Here is a 16,501-nt window from a genome sequence, read left to right on the forward strand (position 1 = left end):
CTAGTGTTTATTGTTTGGGTTTGAGAATGCAGATGTTGATAGTTTGTCAACATACATGTTGTTCATTCCTATATGAAATATATTTATGTCAGTGTTACTTTTGGAACCCTGTTAGTTTGCATTCATGAGCACAGAATGGGAAACCCAGAACTTTAAACTGTTCGGATAATTTTTATTTTACTTATGTATGCTGAAATTTGATATGACCTACAGCTTTTGCATACAAAGGTGCTTCACAAAACAGATTTCAGACAGACTTCTGAAGTAGCAAAAGGTCTAACGATCCACAACAAGCCATAGACTTTGGTGTAAAACCAAACAAATATTTATTTACTACTGATTTATTGGTAGAAATGTGACTAAGCTGCCTCCAAAATGTGTTCATATGAAGAATGTAACATAATCGTATCATAGCATTCAGACATGCATTGGTGCTTCAGTACGCATTCTGAAAAAAAAATGATTTACCAGATTTCAGATGCAGCACATGAAGTCACGTAGGATTTTAATTTCATTTTCTGTCTGTGTAACTGTTCCTATTTGTTTTTCAGGTGTGTTTAGTAAAACCGTGTCAGTGAAGGAGGGAGATTCTGTCACTCTGTTCCCCGAGCTTACTGAAATAAAGAAAGACGAAGTGATAGACTGGAGGTTTGGAGACGTTCTCATAGCTAGAGTAAGAAATAACAATAACCTCTCAGTGTATGAGGACGCTCTTGATGGGAAATTCAGAGGCAGACTGACGCTGAATGGTCAGACTGGAGATCTCACCATCACAAACTTCAGAACCACAGACGCTGGAGAATATGAAGTATCCAACAGCATCAACACCATTAAGAAGACATTCAGTGTCGTCCGTGAGTGTCTAATGCATTTCAGTGTTATTATTAGTTTTTTTTTACATAATTTCAACATAAATTCTCAACTTAAATGATCTGGAATTGAACTGTTAAATATGCAAGATGTACAACTTGTCCATGTGTCTTGATGAATCTAGAAATTTTCCAAGCAAAGTTTAAACACGTCAAATTTTATATATCGCATATGCTCTTTTTCCCCCAAAAAACGCAATCTGCAAGACCTTACAAAACAAAAGTCACGTGATCACTGACAAATTGACAGCATATTTAAAGGAACACTCCACTTTTTTTGGAAATAGGCTCATTCTCCAACTCCCCCAGAGTTAATAAGTTGAGTTTTACCGTTTTTGAATCCATTCAGCCGATCTCTGGATCTGGCGATAGCACTTTTAGCATAGCTTAGCATAGATCATTGAATCCGTCTATAGGACGTCTCCTTTTAGATGTCAAATAGACGTCTATTAGATGTCTTTAAGATGTTTATGATTTAGAGTGTATGTAAAACTGACATCTTACAGACGTCTGTCAGACGTTTATAGACAGCAGATGCTTTCCAGATCAACAGATCTTTAACAGACATCTTGCAGACGTACGTGTGCTATCTGGGTAGTTTAACCATGAAGGTTGGTACTTTTTCTGTTGGTGCTATTTGTCTTCTCCTCCAGACTTGAAATGTGGTTTGGACCGGTCAAGATCTGAACCGTCACAACCATTAGTTATAATGTGAGCTCACAGAGATAAGATATGATTGAGTGGAGGTTTGACCATCAAAACCATCCTGTAGCTGTAATCAGCTCAAAGACAAACCATCTCTTTCTCAGAAATGTACTTTTAATGCTAGTATTTATGATTTTTTTTCAGATGAACTCCATCCCAGATAGCACACGTACGTCTGCAAGATGTCTGTTAAAGATCTGTTGATCTGGAAAGCATCTGCTGTCTACAAACATCTGACAGACATCTATAAGATGTCAGTTTTACATACATTCTAAATCATAAACATCTTAAAGACATCTAATAGACGTCTATTTGACATCTAAAAGGAGACGTCCTATAGACGTATTGCAGATGCGCAAACACCCTAAAAAATACGTCTTGCAGATGTAAATGCAGATGTCAAATAGACGTCTCCTTGATGTACGTGTGCTATCAGGGATGTAATACAGTAAAATGAAGCTCTTCAGTGTTAAAAGAAATAGTTCAGCCAAAAATGATCCAAATAATTCTGGCATCATTCATTTACTTGCTCTCAAGTTGTTCCAAACCTTCTTCTGTTAAACAAAAAGGAAGATTTTTTGAAGAATGTATCCAAACAGTTGCTGGTCCCCATTGAATTCCATATTATTGGGAATAAATAAAATACTATGGAAGTCGATGCTACAAGCAACTGTTTGGTTACCAACATTCTTCAAAATATCTTTTTGTGTTCAGCACAAGAAAAAAGAGATCTGACTGATTCCCTATTAAAAAAAAATCCAACAGCTCTGTGATCTCCATCCGTGTCAGTGTTATTGTGGCTTTACTCTAACGACTGTCTGTCTTTAGTTCACTCAGGTCTGTCTCCAGGTGAAATAGCAGGGATCGTTGTTGGTGTTCTTGTTGCGCTGGTGGCTGCAGCTGTTGGTGGTGTGATTTACAAGAAAAAAAGTCAAGTTAGTAAGTATTACAGGTGATGTGATGTGAGAAAACATTGTGAAGGTGTAGCAGGTGATGTTTAGTCAGGCTTAAACCATTTTGTGTCTTTTGTTATTGTATGTTTGTGGCATGGTTTTATTCAAGCTGTTCTTTATCTTGCAGCATTAGAAAGAAATATCATTAATACACAAATATTAAAGATGCCAGTAATATGACAGAAAGCAGGAGGCAGATTTAGTTGATTTCTGTAAATATTTGATCTTTGCTCTATATTTCTGTGTTTCTACAGTATGAGCTTCTGTGACAGATGATAACTCTCTCTGGTAAGTAACTCAAGTATTTCGGTGTAATAAATGAATTTATCATCATTAACATTTATTATTTTAGTAATGTGTTGAATAGTTTGGATGAAGGATTGTGAGTTTGTGTGACTGGACAGATTAATCGTGCCATTATCAATAGTTCTCCTTAGAAATGTGTGACAGAAAAAAGAGACTTGGTCTGTTTTATATCATCTGTTTATTAAAAAAAAAAAAAAAAAATGTATAATGTCTAAATGAAATGAAATCTTGAGATATTTAGGAGAAAAAAAGTCCTTAACATTAATAATATTGTATTGATATTCTGTTATATCCAGAGAACATCCCATGGATTCTATGAACAAACAATTTTATGCAAGATACATTTTATTATTTTTATTTATATATTTATTTTTATTGTAACTGTCTATTGATATCTTTTTTTTTTTTTTTGGTCAGATTCCTGGAGAAATAGTATGCCAGAACACAGTCCTGAGATGTTTCCGGCAGCTTCTTTGTGAACCCATTTAACATTATAGTGATTTAAAATAAATCAGTCATATTTCTCCTCATGTGAGCCTTTATAATCCACTGTGGGCAGGTACATTTAATCAACATTTCACATCCCATAAATATTAGTCATTGCATGTAGTGCATACTGGATAAACTAATTGATATTTAATTAATGAATTATTAGCAAGGTATTATATAACAACCTCTGACCAAAGTGTTTTTTAATATAACATAAGCATGTTTCATCTTCTGTGTCATGTGACACTCTCTTCACTGCTAGCAGTTTTTAGAAACACGTGAGTTTGTGTTTAATTCAAGAACCAGTTGATTGTTAATCTCAGCGTGAAAACTTATGTGATGCTTTATTTCAGGAATTATCTGCACATTTTTATTTTTACATTTTTATATCATTTTACCTTTCTATTTGCTTTTATTATGAACCGTGCCTTATTTTTATGCTATACAAATTCATTGCACTTAATTGCACTGACATGTATCTATCTATGTTTTGTATTATCTGAGTACTGATAAAAAGAAATCTGGTACAGGTGATGATTTATCACTGTTGTGTTACTTGTGTAAGCTTATTGAATTGTTTTCTGATTGTTTCTGTTTCATTTCAAGCTTCAGCTTGAATTATTTGTATTTACCATTTTGAGCCTGACTCAAAACAAGCAAAAACAATATTAATAGTTTATAATCTAAGACGTGCTAAATATATAAATGTAAACAGGCTGAACTAAGCGATGCTGTCATTTATGGAGTAATCGATTCTCTGTACATCTAACTCTCTGATGCACTAAACTTTCACCTTTAATATTTCAGGATTCAGCTTTTGACCTTTACTGACGCTGACTAGCTGTTCAACTCAAAATAAACTGTAATTAGTGTCTAATAAACTTTTCTCTTTCGTTTATTTATATTGGATGGTGGAGCTAAAGTTGGGGAAGCCAGTTCCTGGTTAAGAGCAGTAGATGGCGCTATAGTGCTGTATTTATGCTGCTTGTAGTCGTAAATAAACACACAGGCATTTTAATTTTTTTTTTTTTTTTTTTACTTTATTTGCGAATTGCTGGCATATTGTAAACTTTCCCGACATTTCAAAATATGATTCATGTCAAACAATTCCAAACAAAGGTTGTTTTGTCCTTCACATTTTCAATGAGAAATGCTCAGATGTCATCAGAAAATGAATGGCAAAGATTCTGAACCGTCTTACATTTAAGATCTTAATACAAATACCATGATAAATTATTTATGGATTTTAAATGCTATTTCCTTTTTTATTTTTTTTAAAAAGCGGTCTACTTTAGTATCATTTTTGCCTGTAATATCATCTTGAAATAGTCTTTTTTTTTTTTTGCCAGAGTAAACGGCACAATTTGCAGACGTCGTTTATTTCTGTGAGAAGAGATGATATAGTTCAGTTTCTGAGGGAGTTTCTTTCTTTGGGCTCCAGCTCATGAAACAGTGGAGCTGGATGCCAGTAAATGTAGTTATTCACTCTCAAACACAAAACGTGTCAAACCAAAAGTGTCTTAGCTACTGAATTATAGCGGACACGCCTGGGTGTGTACTGTTAAAGAGGCCATTTAGCGTTTCACACAATTGATTCCTGTGAGGTTTTAATATAGTGTCATATTTACTCGTTTAGAAGTGAATGTTTATCATGTGTTTATCATCTCGCTGCGTGCCGCCATGTTCGCGGGACGTCACGTGCACGCGCATCTCTGCAACAATGAAGTTCTGGACTTCCGCTTGAGTTAAATTCGATTTAAGTGTTGCACTTTTTCTTCATAGACGTTGGGAAATATCACTTTCTGAACAACGTAAATTAAGCTTAAATAATATTTCAGTTATAATAGCATGTGCTTTTATTGTAGTGATCACGTTTACGTTTTTCACCTGGTGGACGATAAAACAGGTGAAAAATTCCCACAGTCTTGCATCGACTTGGACCCCGAGCAATATCATAATTGATGTGGCTCTTTAGTGAACCACCTAGCAACCACACAGAACATCCTAGTAACCGCAGAGGAAATCACTGAAACCGCAGATCACCTGGTCAGGTGGAGCAGGTGCAGATCTTCAAATCAATGTCAGGAATTTGACGGCATCAGGATACCACAAGGTGAGATTTTCTTTTTAAAATAATAATACTACTACTAATAATAATAATATTTCATTTTCCAGAGACTGTGCTGCTAAAATTGTGTTATTTTGAATTGCTGATTGCATTACAGGCTATTTGAAATGCGTTTAATTGTGTATTTTCCGTTGTGAAGTGCAGAATTTGCATAAATGTTTTACGTAAATCATTTGAAGGCAGTTCATGTAATAATAGATTTATGAACTGTAGATAGCAATAAACCGGTTTTATTCATGTTTTCTGAAAGAGGCATTGTACACTGGACTGCAAATCTTTATAAACAAATTTAATAGGATTTCTGCAATCAAATAATGTGTCCGGAAGCCTATTTAATGTTGACTGTTTAGAATTAAACCAATCAGATTCAAGTCATCAGATTCATGAATGATTCATTCTTTTGAGTCGGTTCTCTTCAGTGAATTGTTGAAATAGCAGAACGGTTTGAATCAATTCACGATTCAGTCTGAATGATTCATTAAGCTCTGAGGCACTGAATCGTTTGGAGCGGTTTCTCATTAGAAATGTGATAAATACAGAACCGAAAGGGACGAATTATATCTTTATATACAGTCATTTGAAACAAAACCTGTCAGTGATAAAGAAGTTTTTTTATTGAGTTGAGCATATTTATTAAAGACACTTTACTGCAGATAAAACCATTTTTAGAATATGTACAAAAAATACTGATAGTGATTAATCAGCTTTTTTCTTTTTTCCTTGCTTTAAGTGTTTTTATTCATTTTCCTAGTTATATTCAAATATCATTAATCTGTAGCTCTCTACTGTGAAATCTATTTATAGCGCCCCCTATTTGTTAACAGCAGACTTATTCTAGAGAACAAGTCTTGTTGTGAACACTAGTGAGTGCTGGTATAACAGTGTATGCCAATGATAGTTTGACCCTTTAGTTCCAGGGGCTTATGGTTTAGCTGGTTAGCATGACCTTGTGCCCTTGTGACCAGAAACCATCTCTTTCCATTGCTGTATATTTAATAATAAAAGCTCTTTATAATGTAAATTAGATGCTTGTTTTTCACTGGCTGCTGATGGAAGTTTTAAGATAGAGAGATCTATCACGTGATGTGACATTGGTGGTTGGTGTTTGTCATGCTTCACTGCTAGTGATTGTTTAAAAAAGGTTACTGGAAAAGTCCCCGTTTTTAAAAAAAACTTCCCAAAATAGATCACTTAAGCATAATACACATAAATTATTACTGCGTATTTACAGCTTGCATTAAATCATTGCAGTGCTTTTAAAAAAAATAATAATAATTCAAATGCTTCTCTTGTTTTTGTCCTTGAGGAACATGACACTCTTCACAAAACAGATATATGGTAACAAGATGAGTGGAAACTTCTCAAAAATAACTAAGTGTTGCTGGAGCTGGAAACTTCTGCTGAAACTAACACGTCTTATCTGCAGGATCACTGCATTAGTATTAATAAGGGCATGAATATATAGAGTGATGTGTATGCCACTAAATATCAATCTTATATTTCAGATACACATAGTAGAATATATTTTTAATATTTCACATTCACACAGTAAGATCTCACAGAGAGTATGTTCTTGTCAAACATTTGGCATTCTTTACTTTATTTTGCAGTAAAACGTTATTTCTCAGAAAGAGGAAGTGAAATTGTTCCTCAGCCTCAAGTGAATCTCACACTCACTATCCGCGCCTCAAGACATGCTCACAACACACGTCCAGTAATAGGCACATTCTCATGCACAAACTGTCTACCCGACAGATGAAACTACATTTCTTTCCATAAATAAAAATGAGGCCTTCTGTGGTTTGAGTCTGTAGAATACAATGTTGTAAAAATACACCAAAAACGTCTGTTTGCTGCTAATATTTATAATGAAATTAAATACTGTCACTCTGCAGATTTTATTGCTCAAGTTTTATATGTATTGACCAGTGATTTGTAATCTGAATGCACTGAGGAGAATAAGCTGAGAACATATATAATGGCTGTTGAAAATCAACTGGGATTTCCTAAAAAACTAAACATAAGTACTTGTGAACAAATATCTGATCGACGTTCCCATGTGAGCTCTCACATCCGTACAGTTTGGTAATATATTGTGAAGTTTAGATTTTCAGGGCTCGCAACATTTCTGAATCCTTGGCTGACTTTCAGGCAGGTAAAAAAATGTATTTAACTAGCCCGAATAATAGAGACATCATCTGAAATTCACTGCGGAGAAATCAGCATGATCAAAAACTTTGATTTGTATTTTTCCTTCAAATAGCAAGTCAAGAGAGTAGGGGTGCAATGGATCACACAACTCATGGTTCGGATTGTATTATGGTTTTTGAGTCACAGATTAGGTCTTTTTTTTTTTTTTTGGATGAGCAAAAAATATGGTTCTTTATCATTTAAAGAACACTTTAAGTACTTATTTGATACCACAGAGAAAAAAAAAAAAAAAAAAAAACTTGTAGCATAACTAATAAAAATCACACATTTTAAAGGCAAGTGAACTGTCAGTAGTAAACTAAGAACAAATAAACAAAATTCAAGCATAAATAATTACAAATAAAATAAGGTCTAACATTAGTTTTCAGGAAATGTGATAATTTAGTGTAAAATAACATTGCATAGTCTTCATTGTATAAATTACATATAGATTAATCTTTGTTGAAAGTTGGGTTTTGTTGTTTGATGGTTAACAGTAATGACACAGACACCAGCAGGTTTTTATAGGCTGCAGTCCTTTTAAGGCCGATTGCACGGATCTATTATTATGGTACGCCAGTAGCGTTCAGTCCATATAAGCTGCGAATGCGCCGCATACCCAGGCCGTCTGAGAGAATGAGTTCACGGGTTAATTAATATAAACATGATTATAAGTTGATCCTTGTCATTTGAGATGTGACTTACAGCTTAATAAAGTGTTGGGAATACGTATGCAAAATTATGTATTTGACAAACAGCGGTAATTTTCTGTAAATCTACGTCAGTGAGACAGTGACGGAAGCTTCCGGGTAAACGGATTCTCCGCAGCTTTGGCGCCTCCGCTCTGTGGCTATGACTCTCAGGATTGTAGCGCGTTCTCAGTGTTTTGCTGGTATGCGCGTGATTTCATGCAAGAGGTAAGCTGTCCGAGAAGCGCTCGCCCAAGCGGAAAAACGCGCTGTTACTGCCAGATCTCGATTGCCGAAAATTACATTGTGTTTGATGCAAAACTGACTCGACTAAATCATATGCAAAAAAACATCATAACTGTATATTTTCACGCTTTCTCAAGTAAAGCCAATTTTGAAAGTCCACACATAGCTGGTCATAGACAATGTTGAAGACGTTATTGTCAACAAGTGGTAAATAAATAAAAAAAAAAAAAAAGGTTTGTAAAAATGTATTTAAAATTCTAAATAAACATCAGGAAAAAAATAAACAATACCTTTGTTTTCCGTATTGTGTCGCTTAAAGTCCTTCTCTGATTTTATTGTTGTTTGCAACGTTACTTGGCAATATTATTATTATTATTATTATTTTATTTAATTTTTTATTTGTATTTTCATGGCCTATTATTGGAGTAGTGTCACCCGGGTGGGAATTTGAACTCCTATTCACTGGCAATAAATAAATAAATGAATAAATAAATAGCCTAAATAAAATAAAATAAAATAATAATTCAGTCTATGCAGAGACTTATAGAGAGGGGGAATCCCCCATCTCCCCACCTACATACGTGTAAACGTTATTTGGCGGTTTTTACTTGGGAAAAGCAGCTAGTTTTCTAGCATTGGAATAACTATGGATAAACCTGAAACTATAGACTAAGGATTGGAGATTAATTTCATTTACAAATAAGGTAGGAATGTGCATACCTTTAAATCGACACCTGCCACGGTGTTTTCTTTGAGTGTGTTTTACAAACGATGAGGAGAGGGGGGAGGGGGTGGGGTGTGGTCTTAATCTTAGTACTCAGCATACCTGGTTAAAAAGGTCACCGCTCGCCACTGTGATACGCATGCAATTTCTTTCTCCACTGGTTAGGTTCACATAAGACATAACCGACTGTGTTTATGAGAATACTTGCTGAGATAGGCATTTTGAGAGAATTTTGTGTAAATGTATCCGTTCAAGTTCAAGAAGATGCGAAAGAGGAATCAATTCTGTGTTTGCGTACTCTCTGAAATGCCACTTAATATGTGCAAGCTTTGAGTGAATGCGCAATGAAAATTTCTTCGCCGCCTCATGTGCTTCAGTGGTTTAAAACGCTTTAATGTTTGAATTGGCAACACGTGCAAATGATCAAATACAATCTGTTTCACCCCTACAAGCGAGTGAACTACATAAATCAAGGATGGAATTTTATATCACTATTCAGGATAGCCTTTCGGGCAGGGCGGTGATAAATTTTGGTTGCCCGACTGGAAGATACAACAGCCCCGGGACGTCGGGCTAGCGATTTTACGAGCCCTGATTTTATTAGTAACATTGTGCTTTTTGACAAAATGTGTGTTAAATTCTAAATGTATAATAATGTATGCAAATTTCTGTTACATGTAAATGAATTATTGAATTGCTGAGTTCTTAGGAGCTCAGAGGACACTATATAGAGGATACATGTTTATATATGTATTTTATATAACTGAAACATTAATTAACATGCAGGATCACAATAATCAAATCAATCAAACCCCCCCACCACCACCACCAAAAAAAACAACAACAAATAAATAAAAAAATACCTGTATTTTCCAGAATACTAGTCACAATTTTATTATGCAATACATTCTGCAAATTATTACAAAGCTATTTAGGCCTATCTGATGCAATTAACATGTAAAAGTTCAAACATTAGTACAAAGCCATGTTTAAATGAAACGTACTGTATATATTTACAATAAGTAATAGATTAGCAAATGTTGCATGGCAAAAATAGAAACTTGCAAAAATGCATTTGTGCTGAATGATAGAGGTACGTGAGCCAGTACATTTGGATTAAGCCAGATCAGCCTTGAAATCTGTTTTGTAAGCTGCTCATTTGTTTTTTCATAATTTTAACAATATTCCATAAGTTATTCCTCTGGTCTACACATGAAACCTCTTGTTTCTCTTCCTAAATCCTCACTCATATAATGCTCTGTCCTTTTTTTTTTTTTTTTTTTTGTGGAGTTATTTATACTACAAACATTATCTTTCTCCCTTAATATTTGCATCCTTAAATGACAGTGAATATCAGTTAACGCAGTTGTTTGTGAGTTACACATTACTAGTCTGTCCATTTGTACAGATTACTCCATGGGTTTAGGTTTTTATATCACACATTTAAATTTAATACAGGCAAGGTAAGGCACATCAAGTGTATTTGTATAGCACATTTCTCACATGCCAGTAATTCACTTTTAAATTAGTTTAGGTTTGGAGTTTATAATAAATGTTGTTTTTAATAAATTCCAATATAATTTGTTTATTTTTTAGTGTATTTTTCCCCCCACTGTTGTTATATCAAGTTTGTAAGTGTTTAATTTTATTTTTGAGTATTTAACATTATTCTGACATAATTTGTTACTTGTGGATGAGTTTTAGGATTTTTTGAGAATGGGATTTGTAATTGTTTCTAAGAGCGCAGAGTACACTAGACTTACAAACTTAAACTAAATGTGCAGAATCTGTACACAAAACAGGGTGTTAATTAGGAACTCAAGAATAAAATCTCTGGGGCCAGTTGCATAAACGTAGCCTCTATACAGTGTCTTAAAAACAAGTCTGACCAACTAGTAGTTTGCTAAGGGTTAAGCAGTCTTACTTTTTGGATTCAACGGAGACTAACCTATGTTTTTATGTAACTAAATTAATTTTTTTATGCAACTAAATCAGCTTTCTCTGTTTTTGAGTATGCTTAATCTTTGACCTTTAGTTTAATTGAAACACATTACATTAACAGGATCACAATAAGGAAACCATTAAAAAAATTATCAGAAATAAATAAATAAATTACTCACAAAACAAACAGAAAAATGTGAAAAAAGGTAATATTGCAGTTCAGAGTTTACATGCATACAAATACACTGTTAAAAATTAAGGTGCTTCAAAAGGTTCTTCAAGCCATGCCATAGAAGAAACATTTTTGGTTCCACAAAGAACCATTCAGTCAAACATTCTTTAAAGAACCATCTCTTTCTTACCTTTTTATAATCTGAAGGACCTTATTTCGCCACAAAGAACCTTTTGTGAAACAGAAAGGTTCTTCAGATGTTAAAGCTTCTTTATGGAACCATTTAAACAAAAAGGTTCTTCTATGGCATCGTGAAGCACCTTTACTTTTAAGAGTGTAGTCAATAAATACTTGTATTGCTTTTTTTAATACAGAAAGCTTTGTTCTGAAATGCTGTGCTAGTTTCATGCTCTTAACCTGTTACTTTAGTTATCTTTCACATGTGCACTCTTCAAAAAAACAAACAAGCCAAAAAAAAAACAAGGAGCTTCTTCCATGTTTGCATGAACACATAAGCTGCTGCTAACACAGTGCAAGTAAGAATGAACACCATTCTCGAATTTTATACAGCTTTGTTGCAATAATCGCCAAGTGTGCATGTGTACTGACTGTGATCAGAACATCATTAATGAGGAAACATTCAATTAATGGTAATTTAATTAACGTCTGTAATTGACACTAGCGTACACCACATCATCCTCCTGTTTAGCACTCTGAAAGAAAACACAGAGATACAATATATAGTTTTATTGGGAAGCATACCCATTTTCAATTGAAAATGAAAAACACTAAACACACTAAATGCCACTCTTCTGAAAATGACACGATCTTACCGATTTCTGTGCGTTTCTTTTGTAGAATGTTGTATTAGCGTAAGTTGTTTCCTCTTCACGGGTCTCAACTATTTAAAAAATAATAATAACATGCATTAAATCAACAAGATCTATTTTCATCATACAAGATACATTATTTAAGGTGTATTATTAAATTATAAAATTATTTATTATAATATGAAGTATAATTTTACAGATGTTTCAGCAGTAGTCAATACTTGCCATGTTGATCAGTTTTTCTTTGTTTCCTGCAGATGCAGAAGATCCCGACAGCAACAAGAAACAACAGAGATCCAGCTGCAGAGATCGGCACTGTCAGAGAGTCTGGAGAATCTGAATCTGCAGAAGAATGATTACCTGAAGGAGAATCTGAAGTAGGAGCTGATGGAGGAGCTGGTGTTGTAGCAGCTTAAGAGAGACAGTCATTATTGTGAGTAAATGAAGAGGAGAAAATAGTAAATCTGTAACAAACTATCAAACCAAAGCACTAAATGTGTATTGCGATGTCATTCGGGACGAGTTTATTGTGACGATAAACTCATTATTTAATTAATAATTTGATTATACACTTTCCACCCTGTCTCTTGATAATCTGAATGAAAAGCTTGGTTTTGGCTCTGGTTAATGTGAATAACAAGCAACCTGTCAAATAGCCGTATATGACACAACACATAGAATAAAATAATTAGGCAATAAAACTCTCAGAGATGGCGGTCTAGTGTGTTAACGGAGACCAACAATTATAGTGATAGATAATAGAGCAAGAATGTGTCTTGCTTGAACAACTCCTAATAATTACTTGTTAGTGTGTACAAATATAGGCTGTTCTGTTCTTATCACTTCACCTACTGGACATCACATGGAGGCAATAATTTGTTTCTATGGAGACAGTATTTTAATGATATGTTTCATAGTGTAATGTCATAATGTGGATGAATAGAGTCTATTTTGCAGCTTGGTTTCAGTAAATTCAGTCATTTATTTGTGAGAAAGAAGTTTTGATTTCTGATACTGTTTTTTAATATATATATATGTGTGTGTGTGTGTGTGTGTGTGTGTGTGTGTGTAGTACAATCATCTCTATATGTCAAATAATCAAGCACAATTTGATTTGTCATGTGATAAAACTTTGAAGCATCCGTTCAGTCCAGAGACGTCCCCAGCTGAGCTTCCAGAGTGACTAAATGCATTTCTGTTTGAATGGAAGTCAGTGGAGGAGATGCTTGCAAAAACTCATTTATGTGGAGATGGTTCATCATATATGCACCTGACTGTGCTTGCAAGACATATTCATTAGTGAGCTATATGATCTAAAAAAATTTAAACAGTATGAAAGTCACATGAATTTTCTACCAGAAGTAAGAGGCCTATCTCATTATCAGGCATTTGACATGTAATTATAGTGTCATATAGAAATGTGTAAAAGAGTTTGAAAATCACCATAACACTTGTATATATTGCAATATTAAGAAGAATTATTTTAATAAATATACCAAATCTGTAGAATATAATAGAGTGAGCTGCAATACTTTACTCACCATAGACAGTAACATTGAATATGTATTTAACCACTGAGCTGCTGCGGCTGATCTCCGCTTCATAAAGTCCAGAGTCTGTGGTTCTGGTGTGTGTGATGGTCAGAGATCCAGTCTGATTGTCCAGCTTCAGTCTGTCTCTGATTTTACTCCCATCAGTAAAATTAAAGATCGTACTGGTCACTCCATTCATTTTAGCTATAAGACTCCTTTTAGTACCGAATTTCCACTCGATCTCATCATCGGTCTGTATTTCTGTAACATTAATCTGTAGAGTGACAGGATCTCCCTCCTTCACTGACACTGACACTGACTTCACTGTGTCTGTATCAGCAAACACACCTGATGAACACACAGAAACAGTTTCTCAGTTACACATAGTAAAATTATTTTTCATAAAGCTTTAACTTAAGTTTGAAATGATAATTTTTTTTTTGGAAAGGTAGAAAGATAGAACAGCAAAAATCAGAAACAGCATTGTAGAAAATACAGGACTGGATGCAAAAGACAAATACTTGAATTCACATTTTAACTTTTGGTTTAGTGTTAAAAGCAACTAAATAAAACAGTGTACATCTCTTTTTTTATTGATGGTGAAACTGAACATTAGTTCCACAAAAATAACATCTTAATGGAAAAATATAAACACCAAATGGGAATAACTGACTGAAAGTGAAGAGGTTCTGTTTGGTATCCTATCTTGACAGGGTAATGAAACAAATCTGGATAATTATAATTGATAAATAGTGAATAATGTTGATTAGACTACTACTCTTAATTTGTATGTGATGCGAAATCACAAACTTGAATCCAGACTACATCTCATAGTAATATCTGAGAATAAAAGCACGATCAAATCTTCTGACTGATTTAAATAGTGGTATATTGATCTGTACTAACTGCTATCACAACAAACCAATGAAAAAATGTGTATAACTTACCAACCAGATGACAAAAGCACAGACAGAAAAAAACAAGTGTATATTCTTTAAACATTTTCTTCCGGCAGCTCTGGGGTTTGAAATTGTAGTTTAAAAAGATTATCTGAGAGCGTTGTGGTCTGTAGTAAAGTCATGCAGGAAAAATCGACATCTACTTCTGTCTTTGTGTCTCAGCTGAGTGAGCATGCGTGTAACGTGTTGAAGTGTAGTCCAGTTTCACAACAGTAACATGGGCTGCGCCGTTGTTATAACCATGCTGCAAAAAAAATAAAAAAAATAATAAAATCTCTTCAAGAGAGCATTGATTCATCCAGTTCTATTGCTTGAGATATTTCATTTCTCCCTAAATATAAAATTACTCTGTTTCCCTCCTAAATGAGTGGGCAACAGTGTGGGATATAATTTTACTTTTGAAGTGGTATGTTAACATTAGTCCTTGTCCCATATGGCACAGTTGATGTGGATTTGTGATCTCTTCTCGAGTCTTGAGTCATGCATGTTCAAGAAGTCCACATGACATTTAGATGTTTTGTTTGTGATTTTATGACCCTGTCCACCACTTCTACCTGTCCCCGATGTTCACCTGTCTCTGTTGCTGGTTTTTACATTATCTGTTTTTTAAAACAGAGATCCTACACCATCCCGAGTAGGAATTCAGTTCAAGATTTAAAAATATATCTCTTAAATATACAAGCTAGTGTCATACATTTTAATTTTTCGATACATGTAGATTGTGAATATTTGAAACAGTTTCAATACTCATTTTTCACAGCATCAAAACAGATATCAGCTGTGCTTTCTCAAGTATGAAGGTCAGAAACAGCTCCAAGTGGGCGGGGCTAAAGCTCAAACACTGATCGGTTCATTTATTGTGGTGATAGACAGAAATAATGGCAGCAAGTAGTGATTACAATCTTAATACTGTGGCTTTTTTATTTAATTGAAAATTGTATATCTAAGAGCTGTGTTTTCATTAGTGTGAATGCAAAATAAGTATTGTGATGTGTAAAGGAGTTTTGTTTTCTTTGAATTAACAAATATAATGTACAGTATACTTGTCAATTGACCTTGGTAACAGGCTGTAAACAGCAAAAAAGGAATTGTAGTAGTTTTTAATCAGAAAAGGCTCTCATATCTGTCAATAGTTTTGTGTGTTTGTGTTGGCTGACAAGTTTTGGGGGCGGGGTTTGAACAGAGAACTTGTGGCTGAAGGCATGGGGTGTGGTCTAATTCAGTCAGGAGGAAGTTAGCAAATAGTTAACTTTGTCTATGACTTTTGTTTATACACATCTTTACTGCTGGTGCTCATAGGTGCTATAAGATGCACATATAAGTGCTATAAGGTGCGCACATTTTCAAACGTGACTGAAACTATTTCAGACCACTGAACTGTTGAAGAAAATGTTTTACCCATTTGCTTTTTGTTGTTTGTGCTGTTGGCATCTTTTTGGTAAGTTTAACTTCAATTCCACCATAAAGCTCTCCTCTGTTCTATTTACTAGCTTATAGCACTATACCAAAAGTTAACATGTAAAACATATGAAGAATTGTTTATTCAAGTATCTGTGTTTTGCACCCAGTCTTATATTTTCCACACTGCTGTTTCTGTCTTTCTAACTTTCCAAAGTTTGTAACTCATTTCAAAACTATGGCTAATTTCAGTTAAAGCTTTATTAAACTTAACTTTAATATGTGACTGCTGTTTCTGTTTGTTCATCAGGTGTGTTTGGTGATACAGTCGCAGAGAAGTCAGTGTCAGTGAAGGAGGGAGATTCTGTCA

At 34.3% G+C, this 16,501-nt stretch overlaps 1 protein-coding gene across 1 annotated transcript; it reads right to left on the reverse strand.

Moving 5' to 3' along the window:
- Nucleotides 1-9,865: 9,865 nt before the first annotated feature.
- Nucleotides 9,866-14,878, reverse strand: LOC131531157 (uncharacterized). Its single transcript, XM_058761731.1, has 5 exons — nt 14,722-14,878; nt 13,784-14,122; nt 12,468-12,653; nt 12,246-12,313; nt 9,866-12,125 (listed from the first exon to the last, which is right to left on the reverse strand). The coding sequence occupies exons 1-5, from the start codon at nt 14,774-14,776 to the stop codon at nt 12,072-12,074; spliced, it is 702 nt and encodes a 233-aa protein (XP_058617714.1). The 5' UTR covers nt 14,777-14,878; the 3' UTR covers nt 9,866-12,071.
- Between the last annotated feature and the right edge of the window lie 1,623 nt (nt 14,879-16,501).

This window comes from Onychostoma macrolepis, chromosome 22 (assembly GCF_012432095.1).
Source record: "Onychostoma macrolepis isolate SWU-2019 chromosome 22, ASM1243209v1, whole genome shotgun sequence".
NCBI classification, from domain to species: domain Eukaryota; kingdom Metazoa; phylum Chordata; class Actinopteri; order Cypriniformes; family Cyprinidae; genus Onychostoma; species Onychostoma macrolepis.

Coding starts and splice junctions, on each gene's coding strand:
- LOC131531157 (XM_058761731.1), bottom strand. CDS start 14,776: ATGTTTAAAGAATATACACTTGTTTTTTTCTGTCTGTGCTTTTGTCAT. Junction 12,654..13,783: donor ATTCAATGTTACTGTCTATG/GTGAGTAAAGTA, acceptor GTCTCTCTTAAG/CTGCTACAACACCAGCTCCT. Junction 12,314..12,467: donor AAGAAAAACTGATCAACATG/GCAAGTATTGAC, acceptor TTTTTTAAATAG/TTGAGACCCGTGAAGAGGAA.